Raw genomic sequence first — 24663 nt, 5'->3', positions numbered from 1 at the left:
AGGACCGGAGCATTCTTTTCTTTTCTTCTGCCAATTGTTTTTGGTTTCGCGTGCACGACTTTTTTTTTGTTCCACGACTTGAAGTCAATGCCTCGGTCGGATTGACCGGTGGTTGTTTCTTCGGTGATCGATGTGTACCAAATTTGAACACATCTATGCATTAAGTCATATCTAAATACATTTCTTTTAAACAAAAGACCAAACTTGAATACATCTATAAACTATGTAATGTTTAAATACATTCAAATTTTAACAAACTTGAGACATCTTTTGTTTAACGAAAGGAGTAGCAGCGAATCCCAGTAATGGCAATTCTAGAACCGGTATAAAAAAGTCTTGCTGTCTCTGGCGCTTTCATTTCTCTTTCTTTCACTACACTTCCTCCATTACATAATTCTTGTTGAATATTACATGTATTTAGACGTTTTTAAGATTAAATATTTTATTTTATTTTTTAAATTTGAGACAAAAATTATGAAACGGAGTACGTTTCTGTGAAGACTTTACGAACTGATGCAATGACTGAAAGCGAACGGTAAAAATATCCAGCTTTTGTTTTTCTCAACTTTTATCGACACCCGATGGATGGGCCAAAGATACAGAAAATTACCTACTCCTACTTGATGCAACGTCGGGAAGCTCCGTGGATTGACGCGTTGCAAGCAACGGTAGGGCAGGCCGCACGTGCACGTTGCCTCTCTAGGCCCACGTCGACCGTCGATCGATCCTCATCAGGGATTCCTGGTGTTGATTGCGCCGCATCGAGATCCATGTCATCATCATTTTATTACAGCACTCCGTATTATTATTATTACAGGATTCCGCTCATGGAGTAGTATGCTTTGCTTTACTCTAACATCTCTTGCTTGATTTGCTCATCAGGGGAAGACTAGTGGTTCCTAATTCTGTTTTACGCTTCGAAGGAAGGTCCACAAGTCATACACTATATTTGAGCGATGCCTGCAGACCGGAGTTTTTTTTTCTTCAGGAGCTTAAAACGAGCTCATATCGCCGGCACTTATTAGCTCCCGTGATATTATTATTTTTTCCTTGGGGGAGCTCCCGTGGGCGGAAGTTGAGTTCGGCCCACTTTGATGGTACGTACCACGAGCCCACGAGTTTCCCAAGGCCCGAGAGTCCGTTTCAATTTTCTTAACTCCCGCGCTCGCAGGCTGCTGTCCTGTGCTGTGCAAACGAGACGAGAGACGGCCCATGTCCAATCTCCTGGTATCGTTTATTTCAACAACGGAGGGGGTGATTTTCGTGGTGTTCCTCTTCCTGACGAGGATGCTCTACGTCTACTTCGGCGGCGGCGGCGGCGGCTCGATAACTACGGTGATCTCAACGTCGTCGACAACCAATAACACGACGGCGGCTGTAGATCTCTCGGGGCATCCTCACTCGCCCGTACGTGACGGATCAGGACTTGAAGGTCATGCTCCCCAAGACCGAGGACGCCAAGATCACCTCCTCCTTCTTCCAAGAAGCGTCCATGGAGGACATGTACCACCGGTCGAATGGACCGCTACGTCCACTTGGTAAGGAAATTTGACTCCACGCATTCTAAGAGACATGTAATATCATCTATTTATGAACAGAACAAAAATAGTACTCCTCCTCTTGATATACTGAACTTGGAGTATATTAATTGCTCCTCTTGATATACTGAACTTCCTTAGTGGTGCCTGCAAGTCATGGTGGAGAGGATGAGGCACGTCGAACTTGACCTGCCCTCCTCCCAAGATGCTTCCGCCGAGACCATGAGCTACAAAATGAACACATACCTCGATCTACTCGGTAATCACGAAACCGATCTTATTATATATACATGAATTAATGAAAAATAGAATGAAAGATATATATACTATTTCTGCGTGTCAAATATGTAACTGTTAATGTTGGGTGTTTTGGTTGGACAGAACATTGTGCAATCCAGCATTCGTATCGCGCCACAGTAGTACTACCAAACATGTCAACATGGAGGCCGACTCCCACCTCGTCACTAAGGTCAGCACGACGATCACATCAGCGGTGGCAACGACGGAGGAGGAGAAGAAGGCTGCATTCGGCGGCAAGATTGTCAATGGTGTGGCGGTGACGACAACAACAGAGGAGGAGAAGAGGACTACATTCGGTGGCAAGATCGTCGACGTGGCCGTGAAGGAAGAAGAGAAGAACAAGACGACGGCAATGGCACAGATCTCGGAGTTGGAGTTGGAGGTGGTGCACAGAGAGAAGTTGGTGGCCCGGGTTGCGGAGCTGGGGTAAGACGGTGCGCAAAGAGACATTGGTGGCTCGGGTTGCGGAGCTGGAGATGGTGCACAAGGCAACACTAGTGGCCCGGGTCACGGAGCTGAGCTGGAGATGGTGCACAAGGTGACGACGGTGGCCCGGATCGTGGCGCTGGAGAAGGAGATGGTGCACAAGGCGACGCTGGTGGCCCGAGTCGAAGAGCTGGAGCAAGAGATGGTGCACAAGGCGACGATGGTGGATCAGGTCACAAAGATGAAGCAAGGGCTGTTGTGCGAGAAGACCGTGGTGGACGGGCTGCGGAGCTGGGACAACACAAGGAGACCTATGCTCAGAAGGCGGCCAGGTCTCGTGCGCAGTTCATGACTTGCGCCCAGATGATCGACAAGTGAAAGGCCTGGGTTGTCGCATTGGGAGGCTCCGTGGATGACTAATAATAGCATTGAAGCGACCGCCCCCTTACAAGGGTTCGATCTCTGTGCTAGTGCTAGTCCCTGGATCGACTCACTAGCACACACAGTTTCAGGATGAAATATCATAGAACAAAGGTCTCAATATTACAACGTATCATCCAGAATTTAAAAGATACTTACAACTCGCATAACCTCACGGGTTAACTGGAAATAAAACAACTGTTTAGCAGCGGAAAACGGAAGATACAAGGGCACATCAACACCACGGTGAGAGCATGTTGGAATGTAAGCCCGTAACCCAAACATGCAGAACGTACATCTTACTCGTCGTCGGAGCTTCCTGCATCATTAAACGATGCAGCCACTAGGGTCAATACATTGATTGTATTGGCAAAATTCACTAGGAATTATACCAGAGCCTACCAAATATATGCATAATGTGGCAAAGTGGGGTTCAGGCTATTTGCATAAAAGTTTTGTTATTGAATCCTATCTTTTAATCAAATAGAATTTTTATCACTACTAGACACGGGGTAGACACACCCATGCTCCTATTATCCTAGAGCACATTGATGTGGATTCATCAAGTGCCCCTACCCTGTTCAACCATTCATTTTATTTAAGAAGTTAGAATGAGTGAAACTTTCCTTACAGCTCCACATCTAGTCGCTCAAATTGTCCGTTGCCGGGGACACGGCTAAATACTTAGTTTTGACGCTCTCGAGAGTTTGTACACATTCCCCACAAGAAACCGACGTGTTAATCCCTTGCTGTCCTCAGGGTAGAGTAGCAACGGCATCGATTACGAGATTTTCAGAGGTAATTCCCTAAACCACGAGAGAATCACGCTCCCCCTACACGGCTACCTCAGTACAATTCTTCGGGTTTAGGTTCATACAACTTACTCTTGTCTCGCCAGAGCCCATATAGCATTGTGGTTGTACTAGAAGCTTCTAAATAGGAAACTAGTCCAGTCTCTGTTACCCCAGGTGGCATTCCACATTTGCAACGTAGGCGCTCCCCGAATCCACGGGAGAGACGTCCATGGACGATCCATTCCTGAATCCACAGGAACTCGACTCAGAGGGACCCATAGAAATGGACCTGACGCCGCTAATCCTCAAAATCTTCAAAGCTGCCCACCCAGGACGGTTCATTTAATTAATTGTTTTGCCTTACATCTAACAAAACATTTCATATCGCCAGAGGCATAACAATATCATAATGTAGTTATTTCCCCCACGATACTACCATAGCCTAGCATTCATCTACAATCGATGGCAATTTGGTAGCAAGGTAATGGCGAGGGTAAACTATACTACCTGGGATTTATAGCTAGCATAGAACTACGAGTTATTCCTGATGCATCTAATAAAACATCTAGTGCATAGTAAAAATATTTAGGAGAATATTCAAAGTGAACTTGCCTTGTCCAAGGTTGTGGTAGTTCTCGCACTCTTCGCAACAACAATGATTACACTCCACACAATCTAAAATAAAAGGAACACACATAATAAACACAACATTCAACACAAAAACCATGCCATGATGCATATGCCATGATGATGCACACAAAGGTTACCTCCAAGGTAAAAAGTTTTGTTTCTATTTTGAAAAGTTTTTCAAATGGTTTGGACAGATTATATAACATGAAAGTGGTAATTAATATGCAAGAAACATGGATAGGGTTTAAAACAAAAGATTATGCGGCTTTTGTAACATAGAGCAATATTTAACTTGTATGCCATGATTATACACAAAATAACTTCTTTTCTAGTCCTAATAGACAGAGAACAAGTTTAAATAATTTTATAGCAAACTAACATGCTCAAAACTATTTTGAAACAATTCATTTGAAATTTAAACCATAAACCAACATTCTGTAAATAGCTACTGTCTAAGTTATTCAAAACTGAAATTAAACAGTGCCAAAATATTCTACACGTTGTGACAATTCCAGAAAGATGCGGAACACAATTTTTGGACAAACGGTTTGAAAGATATAAGGGTTTGAAGTTGTAGGGTATTTTCTGCAAAAGTGCATTATCTAATTCGGCCGAATATAAAATAAAATAGAAAGCCTTGCCACGTGGCAGCGCGGGATTGGCCGGGCTTAGGGTTCCGGCCGGCGGGGTTAGCTCGCCGGATGGCGGCGGCGGCGGGCGGCGCGGGCGCGGCAGGCGGCGGGTTCGCGGGCGGCGCGGGGTGCGGGAGCGCACGGGCAGGCGATGGCGCGCGGAGGGGCAGCGGCTGTGCGGGGCGGCCGGAGCGGCGCAGCGGCACGGGCAGAGGCGGCGCGCGGACGGACGGGGCACGGGCTCGGGCGGCGGCCGGCGTCGGAGGAGATGGCCGGCGCGGGGTGGCGCCAAACTGAAAAGCGAGCGTGTCACCGGATGTGCTAGGGAGAGGGGAGAACGGGAAGGTGGCCGACGATGGGAGAAGCTCACCGGAGCGGGGACAAATCGCGATGAACGGCGGTGGCAGAGAGTAACTCCGGCGAGAAATTAATCTCAAACCGAAGCGAAATTGGACGTGGGGTTTGGGGAAGTGGCAGAGGAGTTCGGGGGCTTCGATACAACGCGCGGGGTTTCGGATTTGGAGGTTCGTGCGCGAAGAAATCGGAACGGAATCGTGGGTGACTCGGAGTCGTTCGTGGCCGGGCTTCTCGGGCAGACGGTTGGAGAAGAAGATGAGCGCGGGTCCCACCGGTCAGTGAGAGCGGGCCGGCCGGTTCGGGCTGGGCCGGTCCGGTTTGCCCGGTTTCCTCCGGTTTTTCCTTTTCTTTTATCTATTTTCTGTTTTTGAACCTCAAAAATGATTCGAAGCTCCAAATCACTCCAAATAAATTGCAAAAAAAAATTTAAAATCATATTTTCATATGATCTAACTTTTGGAACAAGAATTTATCAAAATAAAATATTTAAAAAAAATACATTTCCCTATAAAATGGCTTTTAGGGCTCTTAGGTTATCAAAACAAATTATTTTTCAAAATACTTTCAAAAGCCAATTATGGGATAGCTTTATATTTGCATTAAATCCCTTTTTATCACAATACCCTCATGGGTTAAAATGCAAATACTCAAAAGCAAGATCAACGACCAAAATCAAATAAAGGCGTTTCTGCAGAAGGGTTTTCTGGGCAAGACAACCCCCGTCCCTGTACGCGCTCTAAACGGTTTCCTCACCTCCCTCGCCCGTGCTCCTTCTTCTGCTGCCTGCAGAGACAGCCCCTCCCTTGCCGTCGCCCACTTCAACCGCATTTGCTGAGAAGAAGCTCGCCCTCGGGTGGCGCTGCCCACGGTCTGCACATACACCATCCTCATGGACTGCTGTTGCTGCGCACGCCGCCCAACCGTAGGGTTTGCCTTATTCGGACGCTTCCTCAAAATGGGCCTGAAGATGGACGTGATCGTCGCCACCATCCTCCTCAAGTGCCTCTGCCACGCAAAAAGGTCAGATGATGTGGTCAACCTGCTGCTTCATAGGATGCCGGAACTCGGCATTGTTCCTAATACCATCTCATATAGCACGGTTCTTAAGAGCTTATGTGACGACAGCAGGAGACAGAGGGCGCTTGACCTGTTCCACACGATGGTAAAAAAATCCGGTGGCTGCTCCCCTAACGTGGTGTCATATAGCACAGTGATCCACGGCTTCTTTAGGGAAGGAGAAGTAAGCAAGGCATGCAATCTGTTCCATGAAATGATGCAGCAAGGTGTTATGCCTAATGTGGTGACATACACCTCAATTATTGATGCGCTGTGCAAAGCCAGAGCAATGGACAAGGCAGAATTAGTCCTCCGCCAGATGATTAGTAATGGTTTTCAGCCGAATAAAGTGAATATACTTGCATGATCCATGGATATTCAATTTTGGGCCGGTGGAAAGAGACGGCTGCAATGTTCAGAGAAATGACAAGCCGGGGTCTTATGCCAAATATTATTACTTGTACCTTGTATATGTCTTCCCTTTGCAAGCATGGAAATATCAAAGAAGCTGCGGAATTTTTAGATTCCATGGCAGCCAAGGGCCACAGACCTGATCTTGTCACATATTCTGTTCTGCTACATGGGTATGCAACGGAAGGGTGCTTTGTTGATATGCTTAATCTGTTTAACTCAATGGAAGGCAATGGCATTGTAGCAGACCAACATCTTTTCAGCATAGTAATTGATGCATATGGTAAACGCGGGATGATGGATGAAGCTATGCTCGTATTTACGCAGATGCAGGAACGAGGAGTGATTCCTGATGCATGCACCTATGGAATTGTAATAGCTGCACTTTCCAGGATGGGTCGGCTGGCTGATGACAAATTCAACCAGATGATTGCTATGGGACTAAAACCGAACGGAATTGTTTATAACTCCCTAATTCAGGGGTTTTGTATGCATGGTAATTTGGTGAAAGCGAAGGAGTTGGTTTCTGAAATGACGAGCAGAGGTATTCCTCGTCCTAACATTGTGTTCTTCAATTCAATAATAAACAGTCTATGCATAGAAGGAAGGGTTATGGATGCACATGATATCTTCGATTTTGTTATACACATAGGTGAGAGGCCCGATGTGATTACATTTACTTCACTGATTGATGGATATGGCTTAGTCGGCAAGATGGAGAAAGCATTCGGTGTACTTGAAGCGATGGCATCAGCTGGCGTTGAGCCTGATGTTGTTACGTATGGTACACTTATTGATGGCTATTGTAGAAATGGAAGGATCGATGATGGGTTGATTCTATTCAGAGAAATGTCTTCTAAGGGAGTTAAACCTACAACTATTATATATTGCATCATACTGCATGGCTTGTTTAATGATGGGAGAACTGTTGATGCAAAGAAAATGTGCCATGAAATGATCGAAAGTGGAACGACAATGGACATTTCCACTTGTGGTATAATCCTTGGAGGACTTTGTAGAAATAATTGTGATGATGAGGCAATCGCCCTGTTCAAGAAATTAGGTGCGATGAATGTGAAGTTCGATATTGCGATCATCAATACCATGAATTATGCAATGTACAAGGTTTGGAAAATAGAAGAAGCTAACGAATTGTTGTTGATGGCTCTGTTTTCAAGGGAAGGGAAATATTGGGAGGACGTAAAATTGCTCCCTGCAAAGTATCAATTTTTCGGTGGCGATACATTGGACGTGAACTTAAATTCTAGAAGGTACAGCTGAGTTGTTGCTTACGCCTTACCATCAGGTCCGTCCACGGTTATAAGAAATGTAAATTGCCTCATTGTAGAAACCGATTATTAACTCTTTCATGGATTTCATTTTGTGGTGTGTTGAAATTCCAAGAATGTGAAATATATGTGAAACTCTTAATCTTCCTTGGGGGGCTTGCGCTGTTGACTGGGGAAGGTATAAGCAGAATGGATATTGGTGCATCTTTTCTACTATGGTACCAGGCACTTGATAATTTACCTTCTTTGTAAAAAAGTCAGTTCCCTTCACAGTTCACATGAATGCATTTTTAGCTCATACCATTCTCAGTGATTTTCTATGCATTCAAGGGTTGATCTACTTTTGGTTTGAGGATTTTGTTGTTTATTTCGGGGGTAAATGGGCCCTGGAAGGCTGGAAGAAGGGACGCTTGCTGATGCTTTGTTTATTTAGGGAATATGTGCTCATGCCAGAGTCTCCTATACTCTGCTTTCAGTAGCACCAGTTGAGATTGTTGCATAACTGCGAGAATAAGTATATCCAGTATGGTTTCTTTCTGTTATTATGAACTAACTGTACTGTAGATTCAAGTATTTAACTTGTTTTTGCGGGGAAAGTATTTAACTACTTACCTCATATTGTAGATTGGGCCAAAAGGAGAAATGGGCCTGGCCTGAGAGATGGGGCTTGTGCCGCGCTGCTGCCCAGAGGTTGTTTCCTAGTGTATGTGCTGGTAAAGCCATGTATGTGCAAATGGTCCCTAGTGTAGAAAATCTGCTTTAGACGTATATGATGTAAATAAACAAATTTTTCTAGGTAGCCTTGACTAGTGTACCGTACAAGTGATAGTGTGAAGACAAGTTGGGTTTACCTTATGCTTATGAAATCTAAGTGTTATTTGAGAACTAAGGCAAGGAAACCTTCTCAGGAGCCATTTTGCTACTCGAGAAATATCGCGTTGTCGCCGACAGCGGTTGCTTTTGCGACTCGAGCTATGGCGTATCTTAAACTAAGGAGGCAAGTCACTGCTGCACTGTGTTTGTGTTTGCTAGGTTGGGGTGCTCAACTGCTCATCGATGTGATATTGCTTGTTGCTACAATCGATTCACCCAGTTCACCTTATTTGGTTCTTTACCATATATTTGTGAATTTTGATAGATAGCTATACTTATGTTTAGCAAAAGCTTCAGACTGCTGATGCTCTGCTCTGCTATTTGTGATATATCTCGTATGTTTCCTGTTGTGGAATTTGAAAGCATGTTTTATGACCGCTCTCTGGTTTAGTCTTACATTTTTATGTGGTATTCATTAGATTTGAGGAGGCAAAGAATGATTGCACTGAAGCTCTGAATCTGGATGACCGTTATGTTAAAGCATACTCACGACGAATTACTGCTAGAAAAGGACTTGGGAAGCTTAAGGAAGCAATGGATGGTATTCTACATTTTAACCCTTCCTGCTTTCCTTTTATTTTGTGTTCTAGCATTGACAAGTAGTGTGCATTACTTACTGGCAATACAGATGCTGAATTTGCTGTAAGTGTTGATGCTAACAATCCAGATTTGAGGAAGCAGTATTCCGAGATAAAGGCGCAACTCATGGAGGTGAGCAAATCTCTATTTTGATTGACATCTTACCAAACTCCGAAGTGCACTTTTGTGTCTGCATCTAAGCTGTTTGGTGAATTCGTTTTTTATTCATTGGTTATAAAATCACATTCAAGCTCAGAAGTTGTGATAAAGTACGATTTTTCAAGATGGCAAGGCAATACGAATTTTGATGTTTTTTTTAAATCCCTCTCCACTTACGAGGTTATTGCTTCTGCATTGCAGAAAATGGCGAAGAGAAGTTCAGTTCAAGCTAAACATACAATTTCTGAATGTGATAAAGCTGGAGATAGAAAAGATATGTCTTCTCATCCACTGAGTGATCTGCAGAAGGTAGGTTCTGCTGGATAATACTTCTGCAGTGTTCTTTGTTGATGAGTAAAAATATGTATCACATTCTGGCAGCTTCGTACGAGTCATGCACTTCTGTTTCTTGTAGAGTTGGTCAGGTTCCACCTTTGTTCTGTTCAACCAACCTGTTTGGATGTGTAATATTTGTTATAATTCTACAGGACGGTTTCATGGAAGTTGATTTGCCTGTGAGAGCTGCTGCTGGAATCAGAGAGTGTTCAGGTGGCACGTCCAAAGGAGCATCTGGTGTAAGCCTCAGAGATAATAATATGCAGGTGTGTTCTGACTACAGAATTTCTGGCTATCGTACTGCCCATGATATTGTGTGCGTCTCGATCCATAATAAGTGCAGGGGATTTAATATAAAGTTAGTACAACTTTGTACTAGTTATGGATTGAAGGAAGTAATAGTTAACTAAAACCAACACATATATTATTTCTGTGTTGGTACTTTCAGCTTATACCGTGGCCTAATTAGCATCTTTCACGCAATAGCCTTCATAGCATACAAGTGGTTCTACTTGCTATTTGACTCGATAATCATGTGCCTCTCTGAGACATGCTAACCACGAATACAACCATTAGAATCCTAATTGTTGGAGTATTTAATAACAATTATAATCAGGTGAATTCAATTACTAAATGTGTTCAATATGTTACTTGCAAAGAGGCGGAGCTACTATCTTGTGTAATCTTATTATGTAGACATCTTGTCGAACTTTACAAGTCCAAAGTGGAGATGAGGTATGATATTATTCAAAGGGAGATTCAAGATGAAGCCTATCAAGTATACTATCCACCAAATAAAACGGCATGTGAATCGGAGCTTTCTAGAGAAAGATATCACGAATTCAAATTGAATCCGATTCGGGTCCGAGCTCTCAGGAGACCCGAATTTGTTTTTATCACCCAGAGCACATCCAGAGTCCAAATTAAGTAAACAGGTACTTGTTGGAAAGATAATTTCGAGACCTTTCCAAAGGATCCAGCCCCACAAGAAGATTCGACGCGAGCTGACCGTGACAGACAAAACAAGCTGACGGGTCTGTTTTTCTGTTTCTTAAAGAGTTGTTGTTTTGTTAGGAAACTTAGAGATAGAGTTGGATTTCGGTCCCATGCCCAAGTTGGCCGAAAATCCATCTTCCTCCTCCTTTATATACCTCATGAGCCCCCTTAAGGAGATTTGGGTTTTGTTTAGTTAAAAGTTAGCCATCGCTACTATTTTGTGTAATCGCGTGTGTCGGTTAGGCCATTTGTTTTACTGCTTTCGGAACCCCAATTTATCGTCTCGTTAAGACATTGGTTTGATATAGTATACTCGCAATTTCAGATTGCATCTGCTATTTATCTTGTTCTTCGATTGTTTGCAGGAAGAAAAACCTTCGTGGTCATGTTGATCGTGCCCCCGCGGGATCAATAACCTTCTGGAGTTGGTGTATTGATCGCTAAGGCGCTGCCTTCTAGGTTATAGTCGGATCGTCAACGTCATCACCTACCAATTCGATAATTAAGTATCTCATCGAAAGATCGGGACACCCTCGAGACTATCACTCTCACCAATGCATAAATCTGGTATGATTGAACTTGCCGCCCTTGCATCCATTCTCTGTTTTCCCTCGTCATGTCGTAGAGTGATAGTCCATTATTCGGCGTCCCTGTGTGATTACTCAAAATTGCATGAAGATGATTTGAATTTTTTTAGTAGTTGTACAACTTTATTTGACAGTACTATGTTTGCTGCTGCTTAATTATTATTTTCCTGTCAGAACTGCGGAAGATCTGGGCTCAAACATTCCTTGCTGAAACTGCATTGACAGATAAAGTCGAAGCCCTCAGGCGGCTGCAATCCAAGTACGTTGAAGGAGGATGGCAGCAGGAAGACATGTTGGCTCTGAGTTAAGATAGTGTTGTAAAGGCAGTTCATTAGAAATCTTTAGGAACCACTTGGGGCTGTGAACCATATAAGGTTCTACTTTAAGGACATTGGGGAGTACCAATGTACCATATAGTTGTTGAGTTCTTGAAGAGGTTGGCTGAAAGGCATGTTGATCAGTCCTATGGCTACTGAGTTCTACTCGCCCTTGTGCATCCTGATGGTATGAATTCCTGACGTTGAATCCTGGTCCTGCAGCAGCACTTCTTTTTTGACAAAAGGACACCTCTTTCTTAGCTTGGAATTATGGTTACATCATCGACCGGATCAAAACAGGTAGTACAATGATGTGGGATGGATCATCCATCCAGACACCCGGAGCAGATCTAAGAACTAAGCTAGCTAGCAAAGCACTTGGTGAGTTTATGAGCAAGGAGATTCTAGATAGAGGGTTAATTCGACAACGATAGGTGTCTCCCTGTTCGCTCGGACTTTGGGCAGCCAGTGGTCAGTCAGATGGTGTGTACCACGAGCGTGTTTAGCTATTTTCTTCGGGCGGCTGATTACTGGGCTTTCGGCCCACTTCTGCTAACGGGCGGTGCCTGGATTCCCACGGCTTGCTCGGAGCGCGTCGCCCGCAAATAGTACCACATCGACACATCGACTGTTTAGTTAAACACTTTGCTGCTTAAATGGATACGCCAAGGCTCCTGTATTGCCTAGGGTGCTTGCGCTTTGGCAAGCACGCGAATACCAGCCATGGGGGCCGGTTTGGATGACGAGACGGAGTTGGGTAAAGACGAGGATACTTGCTGGGCTCGACCACGGGGCCCGTTAACCCTAGGTCATTTGTGTCGTGGGCAAGTCCTCGTCTCTGCCTCAAGCCTGTCACCCTAGGTTATTTGTGTTGGGAGCAAGCCCTTGACTTTCCCAACCTTTTTTTTACGTTTACTTGGTTTGCATTTGTGAGCTCTGAAACCCTATCGAAGAAACAGGAACCATAGATCAACATCTGGCAATAGTTTACTTACCTTTTTCGTAAGGTTTTGTGTCCTCGCGACGGCGTCCTGGCGATGGAGGCGGCGCCGTATGGAATATTGGTCTCCCGGCTCCATCCTCGTCATGGTGTAGTCAGCACGATCTGCTCCATGGAGTTAGTGGATCTCACGGTTTGTATTTTCGTTATTTGGTCTTCTTCCTCGTCGGCTCGGCGACGAATCTGCGTTTCGACAACCTGACTTGCAAGGGGTGTGTCTCCAGCCAAAGTGCGTTCAACGATCATAGGTTCTCATCGGTTGCAGTGAGCGATTCATTTGGCTATTCAAAACCTACAATGTTAGTCCAGCCCGTACAGGTTTTGTCTTCTACAGTTTCATCACGGGAGACATGGAGAAATTTCCAGATAGGGATGACGAATCTAGAGGTTTTTACTTCAAAGAATCTTGATGCAACTTATAGTTTCATTAAGGTTCTTTGTTGTCAGTTTTTATTTCAGTTTTCTCAATACTTTGTTCTCTGTTTATTGAATCAATGAAGCCAGATGTTTCTCTCTCAAAAAAAAAACTTGGTTTGCATTTGTGTGTCTTAACATCTCTAGCAGATCCTTGTACAGTCTTGGTCCGTAAATATTTTGGGTTTCGTCAGTCTGTAAAATGTTTTACTGGTCCGGTAAACTTTCCACTCACGCCCTGACTCTTCATTTCCTCCACTCCTCCGCGTGTGGACCACCGCCAAATCCGGTCAAATCTGCTCGATCCCTGGTGGAATCGTATAACTATACTAGTCCCTCTGTCCCATAATATAGGACACGCACACATCTCTAAATCCTCAATTTAATTAATTAAATATGTATTTTTATTAACAAAAAGTATACCATTAGATTCGTTATCGAAATAACTTTATAATGATATAATTTTTAATTATTTAATTTATATTTAGTTAGCTAAATTCATGATCTAGGAATGCGCGCGTGCCTCATATTATGGGACGGAGGGAGTAGTTTAAAGGATTTGTTTTGCACAACGCAAATTGACACCTTAAAAGAAGTTTAAGCTAATGGTGAAAACGGATCGTTAATCGGGTACACGTTACGGGAGATAAAGGATTTTAAATCTAATAGTTGATCGACCGAATCCGGATAGAAAACGGACCGTCAATCGGGTACGCGCACGGTTGTATGTCCGTTCAGTCCTTTTTAAAAACCGTTATCATATTTTGACGAGTTATGTAACAGAACGCATCATTATTTTTTTTTTGACGTATTCTTACTACAAAACATTTTTTGAATATCACCAATCTTCATATTTTTTTAATATGACCAATCTTCATTTTATTAATAATTTTATTGAGACCTGCCAATACAATACAATACCATCAGCTAAGCTGAGTTTTGGAATAAAACCGTCGAACCGGTGAAAACGACTAAGGTGGGGCTTGGAAGCACACTAGACTAGTTTGTTCAACGGCTTCAAAGTCTACAGGCGTGCCTGCCCCAACCTGAGAAAGCCACATGGCCAGGCAAACAGCACCCCAAGAGGTACGAAAGCCATGCCGGATGCCTCGCCTTTGCCGCTCTCCCGGCTCCTCCTCCTCCTCCTCCTCTCCGCCCTCAGGCTTATGGTCTCCCATCGCCGCCTTCGCCGCCGCCACGGAGCGGGTCCGTGCCGGGACGCTCAGCACGGAAGACGCACACGACCTGTTCGACGAATAGCTCCGCCAGACCATCCCGGTACCTGAGCGCTCTCTAAACGGTTTCCTCACCGCCCTCGCCCGTGCTCCTTCTTCTGCAGCCTGCAGAGACGGCCCCTCCCTTGCCGTCGCCCTCTTCAACCGCATTTGCCGAGAAGAAGCTCGCCCTCGGGTGGCGATGCCCACAGTCTGCACATACACCATCCTCATGGACTGCTGTTGCCGCACACGCCGCCCAAATGTAGGGTTTGCGTTATTCGGCCGCCTCCTGAAGACGGGCGTGATCGTCGCCAGCATCCTCCTCAAGTGCCTCTGCCACGCAAAATGGTCAGATGATGCGGTCAACGTGCTGCTTCATAGGATGCCGGAACTCGGCGTTGAGCCTGATAATATCTCATATAACACGGTTCTTAAGACCTTATGTGAAGATAGCAGAAGCCAGAGGGCGCTTGACCTGCTCCACACGATGGTAAAAAAATCCGGTGGCTGCTCCTCCGATGTGGTGTCATATAGCACGGTGATCCACGGCTTCTTTAGGGAAGGCGAAGTAAGCAAGGCATGCAATTGTTTCCATGAAATGATGCAGCAAGGTGTTGTGCCTAGTGTGGTGACATACAACTCAATTATTGATGCGCTGTGCAAAGCCAGAGCAATGGACCAGGCAGAATTAGTCCTCCACCAGATGATTAGTAATGGTTTTCAGCCGAATAAAGTGACATATAATTGCATGATCCATGGATATTCCATTTTGGGCCAGTGGAAAGAGACAGCTGCAATGTTCAGAGAAATGACAAGCCGGGGTCTTATGCCAAATATTGTTACTTGTACCTCATATATGTCTTCCCTTTGCAAGCATTGAAAGATCAAAGAAGCTGCGGAATTTTTTGATTCCATGGCAGCCAGGGGCCACAGACCTGATCTTGTCACATATTCTGTTCTGCTACATGGGTATGCAACGGAAGGGTGCTTTGTTGATATGCTTAATCTGTTTAACTCAATGGAAGGCAATGGCATTGTAGCAAACCAACATCTTTTCAGCATAGTAATTGATGCATATGGTAAATGCGGGATGATGGATGAAGCTATGCTCGTATTTACGCAGATGCAGGAACGAGGAGTGATTCCTGATGCATGCACCTATGGAATTGTAATAACTGCACTTTCCAGGATGGGTCGGCTGGCTGATGCTATGGACAAATTCGACCAGATGATTGCTATGGGACTAAAACCGAACGGAATTGTTTATCACTCCCTTATTCAGCGGTTTTGTATGTATGGTAATTTGGTTAAAGCGAAGGAGTTGGTTTCTGAAATGATGAGCAGAGGCATTCCTTGTCCTAACATTGCGTTCTTCAGTTCAATAATAAACAGTCTATGCAAAGAAGGAAGAGTTGTGGATGCACAGGATATCTTTGACTTGGTTATACATATAGGTGAAAGACCCAACGTTATTACATTTAATTCACTGATTGATGGATATGGCTTAGTCGGCAAGATGGAGAAAGCATTCGGTGTACTTGAAGCCATGGCATCAGCTGGCGTTGAGCCTGATGTTGTTACGTATTGTACACTTATTGATGGCTATTGTAGAAATGGAAGGATCGATGCTGGGTTGATCCTATTCAGAGAAATGTCTTCTAAGGGAGTTAAACCTACAACTATTACATATTGCATCATACTGCATGGCTTGTTTAATGATGGGAGAACGTTTGATGCAAAGAAACTGTGCCATGAAATGATCGAAAGTGGAACGACAATGGACATTTCCACTTGTGGTATAATCCTTGGAGGACTTTGTAGAAATAATTGTGATGATGAGGCAATCGCCCTGTTCAAGAAATTAGGTGCGATGAATGTGAAGTTCCATATTGCGATAATCAATACCATGATTGATGCAATGTACAAGGTTCGGAAATGAGAAGAAGCTAACGAATTGTTTGATGCAATATCAGCCACTGGGTTAGTGCCTAATGCTTCCACCTACGGAGTAATGATTACAAATCTTCTAAAAATAGGATCAGTGGAAGAAGCTGGTAATATGGTTTCACTAATGGAGAAGAGTGGCTGTGCTCCCAGCTCTCGTCTGTTAAATGATATCATCTGAATGTTGTTGGAAAAAGGGGAGATCAGCAAGGCCGGAAATTATTTGTCTAAAGTTGATGGGAAGACAATCTCACTTGAAGCTTCAACTGCTTCTTTGATGTTGTCCTTCTTTTCAAGGAAAGGGAAATACAGGGAGCACATCAAATCGCTCCCTGCAATGTATCAATTTTTTGATGAATTCGGTTGAGTACTTGAGTAGTTAATACACTGCATGTCAGCTTCACTCCTCAGAAGGTACAGTTGAGATTCTTCTTCCTTATGGCAATAAGGAAGGTATAGACGTGTGTTCTTCCACTAGGACAATGAATACTAACATAATCTTTTCTATCGGTTGGTACCAGACACCTGAGGCTTTTATAATAATCTCTCTAAAACAGTCACTCTCCTTCATTTGATGAGTGCATTTTTAGCAGATATCATTCTCAGTGATCTGCTATGTATGCAAGGGTGGAGTTGCTTTCAGTTTGAGGAATCTGATGTATTTGTCGGGGCAAATGGGCCGCAGGCAGGGGCGGAGCTGTGTGTAGCATCCGTGATGCACGGGCATCACCGTGGAAGAATTTTTTAATAGTGATTATGAGCTTAATAAGGTCAAGGCATCAGGTTAGGGTAAAAAAAAGTGCATCAGGGAGGCCATAATTTCAGTTTGGAGGGCTGCAAAGCTGAAAATTTTATGGTATATTGAAGTGATTCATCAGGGACATTTTGGCTCCAGATCCGCCCCTGGCCGCAGGAAGATGTATGCTTGAGGTTGCTGATGCTATGTTCATTTTGTGGATACACGAGCCCATGCTGGAGTCTCCCACACCCTATGATTTCAGTAGCTTTGGTGGAGCTTGTTGCATGTACAAGTGAGGTAATAAAGTATTTCGAGCGATTTCATTCTGTTATTGAGAACTCACTTCATTAAAGATTCAACTGTTTTACTGATGATGTAGGGAAAGGTATGTCCAACAATTCATCGGTGCGAGCTTTCGCTTCAGTCTGTAGGGCACAAACACCACCTCCGACAAGAACCTTTTGTTCTCGGACAAATACCTTGTGCATCTCTCTTGGATTCTAGTTCCTCAATTCCTTCTTGCTGCTGTCCTGCCAGGGTAAGGGTTCCAAGAATCTCCGCCAAAAAGAGGGTTTCAGGAATCCAAGCTGTGATCTTTACATTTACCTTCTCCTTTCATTTCTTGGTCCTCTGCTTCTCGACGTGCCATGCTCCTCTTGTAAATTGAGTTTGCAAGGAGTTAGAGTAGATTAGAAGTCACCATTGAAATTGCTTGTATTGCAATTCTGGGATTGGATGAAGAACCGAAATCTGGAAGTCTTTGAAGTAGTTGCAGGTGGTTATTCTTAGGTAGCTGAAGAAGGCTTCATTCTATATATTTCTGAAACTTAGGGTACTTGACTAAGTTGGTTCAATCGCATAGCTAGCTAAACATTCAGGGAATTTACCATTTGTGTTTGTTGCTTATGCATGTTTGGACTTAGTCATTTTCTACTAGAGTTTTATATTTACTTCAGCGCATTATTTAATTTACCAATCATTTAATAATGTCCATGTTTATGCAAGAACGGTATCTACGCTGTTATTTGGCAATTCTGTTAGTAGTGTTCAGCTGTATGCTGCATTAAACAGTAGTAATCCCATAACATTTGCATAGGAAAATTTGCAGCAGAAACGTGATAGCGAATCACCCATGTTGGTAGGTGTTTTTTCCTTTACGACTTTATGAACAGATTTGCTTCTAAGAACTCAAGAAGAGAGCTACATGTATGGCAAAAGAATATCTAGACCTATGTTTTTACTTCTATCCAGTACTATCCTGAAAAAAAGTTACTTTACCATTAATTGAGGAGAGGATAGATGTATAAGTTCCCGATGGTGATTTTGGACTGGCAGGAATGGAGTTGGCAACACTCTGCTTGGACTTTGTGATTTTGGAGAAGCTTGTGTTTGCTCACTGATGACATATATCTGCCCTTTTGTATGCAAACTCTTGTGAGTCTTGTACATGGAATGCATATTTCCTTCATGTAAACTCTTCCCTTCTTTCCATGTGTAAGACTTGAGACATTAGTCTCTGTATTTGTAAAGGAATTGGTAGTTTCTGTTTCTCTAGGACAGCTGGTAATCTGTCTTCAGTTGTTCATGTGAGGTATTATTGCTGTTCACTGGAGAAGATAGGGTAATCCATGGAAGGGCGACGAATGCTGGCCCTCCTTCGCCGACGACATGCTGCTCGCCTTCTTCAGAGCCAAGATGGTGGAGGTGAGCTCCATGGACCGAATTTTATTTTTGCTTGGATTTTGATAGAGTGTGATGTGATGTAATTATAAGCCTGAGATTGAACCCCCACAATTTTCACTGTTCTTGTGCTTGTTACATATGTTAATTTCTCTCATTGTCTGTACATAAAGCTGTAGGAGGTTGGACATGATTCTCAAAAGCCTGGATACGATGGTCTGATCGAAGTTGCGAAGTGACTCATGATCAAGGGAAAGATTGCTTTGGAGACTGAAAAATCAGCTGTATGAAACTTCTCTTCATCTCTAATCCTCTTCTGCCATATTTACCCAACTTAGAAGCTAAAGTCTGTTATTTGTCTCTCTTATCTCTATGCTTACGAATGTCAGGTCTGAGTACTCTGGGCACTATTCGTCTATCCCCCCCTCTCTTGCTAGTCCTTTCCAAAGCTCTATAAGCACCAATTGCTAATGGTGAACTTGCTTCCATGATGGTCGGCGAGTTCGTTGCTATTCTAAATTTTTTATGCAGTCCCAGTGATACTTTGAAGATTTAGTTCTCTGAAGGCCTGTAGGGACCAATTGCCTAATTAACTTACTGTGACCTAGTGTTATCGATGTTCTTTTTTATTTTACTTGAAGATGTTATTGTTTTTCGTACTAGTGATAAATTTTAGCTGTGAAGCTAGAGCAACAGCACTTTCTTGTCAGTGGTTGATGGGCAAATGTTCAGTGAATTCTGTGACGATCGTTGTCAAGTGGGTTATCGACCTTTTCTGTCTTGTATGTTTGTTTTTCTTTCATTTCCGAACAAATGATATACAATTATGGAAACTGTCAGATGTTCATGGAATCATGGTCTCATGGAGAAGTGCAAATAACTGGAAAGAAGCAAATGCCTGGTTTTTGTTTATAACGTCCCACAGTTGTCTTGCCTAACATGTCTTACAGTAGTCATGCATTGTCTTTGTCATGTGTTGTGTCCCATAGTTGTGATGTCCTTTTTCATTTTCAAAAACTGAAAGCTCTCGGAAATTGAAAGCTCCTGCAAATTGTAAGTCCTTTTTCTTGGTGGGATAGCTCAACTGTGTACTCAGCATGTAGAAAATCCGGACTCAAAAACTCTTCTTTCATTATTTGTGCAAAGTCTCGAAAATTTTATTAAAGTTCCCAAGAAAACTGAAAGATCTCTAAGATTTATCTGAAGTTTCATATTCTTTTTGAGAACACTCAGTTTTTTTTGGAGTATTACTCCCTCCATCCCATATTAAGTGACTTTCTATTACATGTATCTAGATGCTTTTTAGGCATAGATACATCTATATTTGGGCAAATTTGAGTCACTTAATATGGGACGGAGGGAGTATTTTTTAAATCTCCAAGGATTCTGCTGAATTTCTCTATTTTTTCTCCTTGGAAGATAGTGTGTGAGGCAAGAGGAGAAAAGGTTGTTGGGCCATGCTGTCAGAATGCACCGCAGGGAACCCTTATGAAGGTATAGTAGTTTACAGTATCACAAACTCCCGTAATTAAAAAGGTGCGAGCTAAGTGATGGTCGTATATACGGACCTTGTAAACTGATCCATATATACCCACCAGAACCAATCAAGCTCACCTTGGAAATTTTATCTGTAACATCTTCTAACAACTGGACGGTAAACTCCCATGTTGTCACGCGTGTATGCTGGAACATGTTCTCCATGGTAGTATTGTTCAATATTGATCTCCTAATAACAGAGAAATCCTTTTAATTACAGTACCAAATATGATGAACTCCTAGTACAATGATTGTGCCATATATTTGCCTTGTTTCATCTAAAATGAACAAGTACTCCAATTAGGAACCGAGAGCTGTCGAACTAGTGCAAAACTCTGAAAAAATGAGCAGAATGAATAAACACATGATTTTGTTCCTCTGCCTCTGCTGTACAAATCTAGAACAAGAGTCGTGTAAAAAAAAAGAGATTAGAAGTAGAGAGAGCAAGAGAAATCTGTTTAAATTGAAAGCTTGTACATACACAGATGTTTCTTGGTGAAGGTGGAGTTATGGATCTCAACTCTGCATTGTTTTTCCTTTGTTGGACACAACTATACCTACCTTATCTATCCTGGAAAATTAATACTTTTGTACAAGTCATAATTTTTCATGCGAAATTTCTTCTGGGACCAATCTACTATAATGATCCTGTCGAAACATTGTTAGAGTAAAAACATTTGAAATTTTGAATTCCCATAGAATCTTAAATGACATAATCATTGTTGTCTATTAATGGAAGCACAGGAATAGTCTGCTCACTGCCGCAATCTCACCTAGAGACACATATCGCGCAAACGGTTTCTCCGAAGACCACCACAAGCAACATGTAGATCTTCTTTTTTATTTTCTAGAATATACCCGGGCGGAAATATATATATTGAAGAAGAAGAAAACTGCGATGAAGTTACATGGCCGCGAGGGCCAAAGTTTTACAATTACTCACGCAAGATCTTCTTGGAAAAACAGTGTATAAGTCTTAAAAAGAATACTTATTAAAAGGTGCAGCCGGAGGACGTGTTTCCATGTGAAAAAAAAAATCATAGATGTACCGATTTTTTTTTAAAATGCTACTCCTGATATTTTAGCGAGCTATGTGACAGAAGACAAAATTATTTCCAGTTTGTTTTTTTCCCAAAATTCACACGTCTTCTGATTTTCGATTTTCAAATATTCCTATGAGGTGGTCATTTTGCAATTTGAATCAAGAATTGTAGAGGTTGTTGTACTAGTAGAGTACAAGAAAACGACTTTCCTGCTAGAAAAAAAAAGAGAAGAACGACAACACCAGTACTTCCTGATGCCAATCTCTGCTCCACCGGTGCGAACACCAAAGCCATGCCCGATGCCTCGCCTTTGCCGCTGTCCCGGCTCCTCCTCCACATCGGCCGTCGTCGCCTCTCCTCCTCCACCACCTCGCCGCCCTCAGGCTTCCGGTCTCCCATCGCCGCCTTCGCCACCGCCACGGAGCGGGTACGTGCCGGGACGCTCAGCACGGAAGACACACACCACCTGTTCGACGAATTGCTCCGCCAGACCACCCCGGTCCCAGAGCGCGCTCTAAACGGTTTCCTCACCGCCCTCGCCCGTGCTCCTTCTTCTGCAACCTGCAGAGACGGCCCCTCCCTTGCCGTCGCCCTCTTCAACCGCATTTGCCGAGAAGAAGCTCGCCCTCGGGTGGCGCTGCCCACAGTCTGCACATACAACATCCTCATGGACTGCTGTTGCCGCGCACACCGCCCAACCGTAGGGTTTGCCTTATTCGGACGCTTCCTCAAAACGGGCCTGAAGACGGACGTGATCGTCGCCAACATCCTCCTCAAGTGCCTCTGCCACGCAAAAAGGTCAGATGATGCGGTCAACGTGCTGCTTCATAGGATGCCGGAACTCGGCGTTGAGCCTGATACCATCTCATATAGCACGGTTCTTAAGAGCTTATGTGAAGATAGCAGGAGCCAGAGGGCGCTTGACCTGCTCCACACGATGGTAAAAAAATCCGGTGGCTGCTCCCCTAACGTGGTGTCATATAACACGGTGATCCACGGCTTCTTTAGGGAAGGCGAAGTAAGCAAGGCATGCAATCTTTTCCATGAAATGATGCAGCAAGGTGTTGTGCCTGATGTGGTGACATACAGCTCATATATTGATGCGCTGTGCAAAGCCAGAGCAATGGACAAGGCAGAGTTAGTCCTTCGCCAGATGATTAGTAATGGTTTTGAACCAGATAAAGTGACATATAATTGCATGATCCATGGATATTCCATTTTGGGCCAGTGGAAAGAGACGGCTGGAATGTTCAGAGAAATGACAAGACGGGGTCTTATGCCTGATATTTTTACTTGTAACTCGTATATGTCTTCCCTTTGCAAGCATGGAAAGAGCAAAGAAGCTGCGGAATTTTTCGATTCCATGGCAGCCAAGGGCCACAAACCTGATCTTGTCACATACAGTGTTCTGCTACATGGGTATGCAGCTGAAGGATACGTTGTTGATATGCTTAATCTATTTAATTCAATGGAAGGCAATGGCATTGTAGCAGACCATAGTGTTTACAACATACTAATTGATGCGTATGGTAAACGCGGGATGATGGATGAAGCTATGCTCATATTTACGCAGATGCAGGAACGAGGAGTGATGCCTGATGCATGGACCTATGGGACTGTAATAGCTGCATTTTCCAGGATGGGTCGGCTGGCTGATGCTATGGACAAATTCAACCAGATGATTGCTATGGGACTAAAACCAGACACAATTGTTTATAACTCCCTAATTCAGGGGTTTTGTATGCATGGTAATTTGGTGAAAGCGAAGGAGTTGATTTCTGAAATGATGAGCAGAGGTATTCCTCGTCCTAACACTGTGTTCTTCAATTCAATAATAAACAGTCTATGCAAAGAAGGAAGGGTTGTGGAGGCACAGGATATCTTTGACTTGGTTATACACATAGGTGAAAGACCCGACGTTATTACATTTAATTCACTGATTGATGGATATGGCTTAGTCGGCAAGATGGAGAAAGCATTCGGTGTACTTGATGCCATGATATCAGTAGGCATTGAGCCTGATGTTGTTACATATAGTGCACTTCTTGATGGCTATTGTAGAAATGGAAGGATCGATGATGGGTTGATTCTATTCAGAGAAATGCTGTCTAAAGGAGTTAAACCTACAACTATTACATATGGCATCATACTGCATGGCTTGTTTAATGATGGGAGAACTGTTGGTGCAAAGAAAATGTGCCATGAAATGATCGAAAGTGGAACGACAATGGACATTTCCACTTGTGGTATAATCCTTGGAGGACTTTGTAGAAATAATTGTGATGATGAGGCAATCGCCCTGTTCAAGAAATTAGGTGCGATGAATGTGAAGTTCAATATTGCGATCATCAATACCATGATTGATGCAATGTACAAGGTTCGGAAAAGAGAAGAAGCTAACGAATTATTTGATTCAATATCAGCCACTGGGTTAGTACCTAATGCTTCCACCTACGGAGTAATGATTACAAATCTTCTAAAAGAAGGATCAGTGGAAGAAGCTGATAATATGTTTTCATTGATGGAGAAGAGTGGCTGTGCTCCCAGCTCTCGTCTGTTAAATAATATCATCAGGGTGTTACTGGAAAAGGGTGAGATCAGCAAGGCCGGAAATTATTTGTCTAAAGTTGACGGGAAGACAATCTCACTTGAAGCTTCAACTGCTTCTTTGATGTTGTCCTTATTTTCAAGGAAAGGGAAATACAGGGAGCAGATAAAATCACTCCCTGCAATGTATCAATTTTTTGATGAATTCTGTTGAGTAGTTCGTACATTGCATGTCAGCTTCACTCCTCAGAAAGTAGTTGAGTTTTTGCTTGCCATAAGGCCCTCCTGATGGTATAAGATATCCAAGTTGCCTTCTTTATGAAAAGATTGTTCATTATTTCATTGAGGTCATTTGTTCATGTCTTAAAATCGCAAGAATGTGAAGTAGTGTGAATCTTTTGATGGGCGTAGAAAGGTTGGCAAAGCATCTGAACACAACTGTTTGCAATTCGAGGGATAACGGTTTATGAAGGCGATTAGGAAGGTATAAATGTATGTTCTTCCACAATAAGCACAATAAATGTATAATACTCCCTCCGTCCCAAAATAACTGACGTTGATTTGTATAGATTCTTATACAAATCCACGTCAGTTATTTTGGGACGGAGGGAGTAGTCTTTTCTAGCATGGTTGGTACCAGCTGCCTGAGATTTTTATAATCTAAAAGTCTCTTTCCATCATATGACGAGTGCAAGTTTAGCAGATGTTGTTCTCAGTGATCTGCAAGGGTGGATTTGCTTTTATTTTGAGGCAAATGGCCCCCAGGAGAATGTATGCATGAGAGGGTTGGTGCTGATATGTTCATTTGACAGATACACGAGTCCATCATGCTGGAGTCTCCTA

The 24663-nt window shown here is 43.3% G+C and overlaps 2 protein-coding genes, 1 non-coding gene and 1 pseudogene across 3 annotated transcripts; 3 read left to right on the top strand and 1 right to left on the bottom strand.

Moving 5' to 3' along the window:
* The first annotated feature begins 5928 nt into the window (after positions 1-5928).
* Positions 5929-18568, top strand: LOC100831425 (annotated as a pseudogene).
* Positions 8515-11859, top strand: LOC100831726 (RNA polymerase II-associated protein 3-like). The gene is made up of 8 exons (XM_024460040.1): positions 8515-8576; positions 8762-8850; positions 9146-9267; positions 9355-9437; positions 9666-9773; positions 9953-10066; positions 11162-11363; positions 11558-11859. Exons 2-7 carry the CDS (start codon positions 8828-8830, stop codon positions 11186-11188), a joined length of 477 nt encoding a protein of 158 aa, XP_024315808.1. The 5' UTR covers positions 8515-8576; positions 8762-8827; the 3' UTR covers positions 11189-11363; positions 11558-11859.
* Positions 15524-15897, bottom strand: MIR5064 (microRNA MIR5064). Its single transcript, NR_126848.1, has one exon. It is a non-coding gene; the product is annotated as a microRNA MIR5064 (primary transcript).
* A 2920-nt stretch (positions 18569-21488) lies between the features above and the next one.
* Positions 21489-24171, top strand: LOC100831120 (protein Rf1, mitochondrial). The gene has a single exon (XM_003566628.4). The coding sequence runs from the start codon at positions 21566-21568 to the stop codon at positions 24032-24034; it is 2469 nt and encodes an 822-aa protein (XP_003566676.1). The 5' UTR covers positions 21489-21565; the 3' UTR covers positions 24035-24171.
* The last annotated feature ends 492 nt before the right edge of the window (positions 24172-24663 follow it).

Source organism: Brachypodium distachyon, chromosome 2 (genome assembly GCF_000005505.3).
Source record: "Brachypodium distachyon strain Bd21 chromosome 2, Brachypodium_distachyon_v3.0, whole genome shotgun sequence".
NCBI classification, from domain to species: Eukaryota; Viridiplantae; Streptophyta; class Magnoliopsida; order Poales; family Poaceae; genus Brachypodium; species Brachypodium distachyon.
Note: the sequence above shows the minus strand (reverse complement) of the source record. Positions and strands in the feature narration are given on the sequence as shown.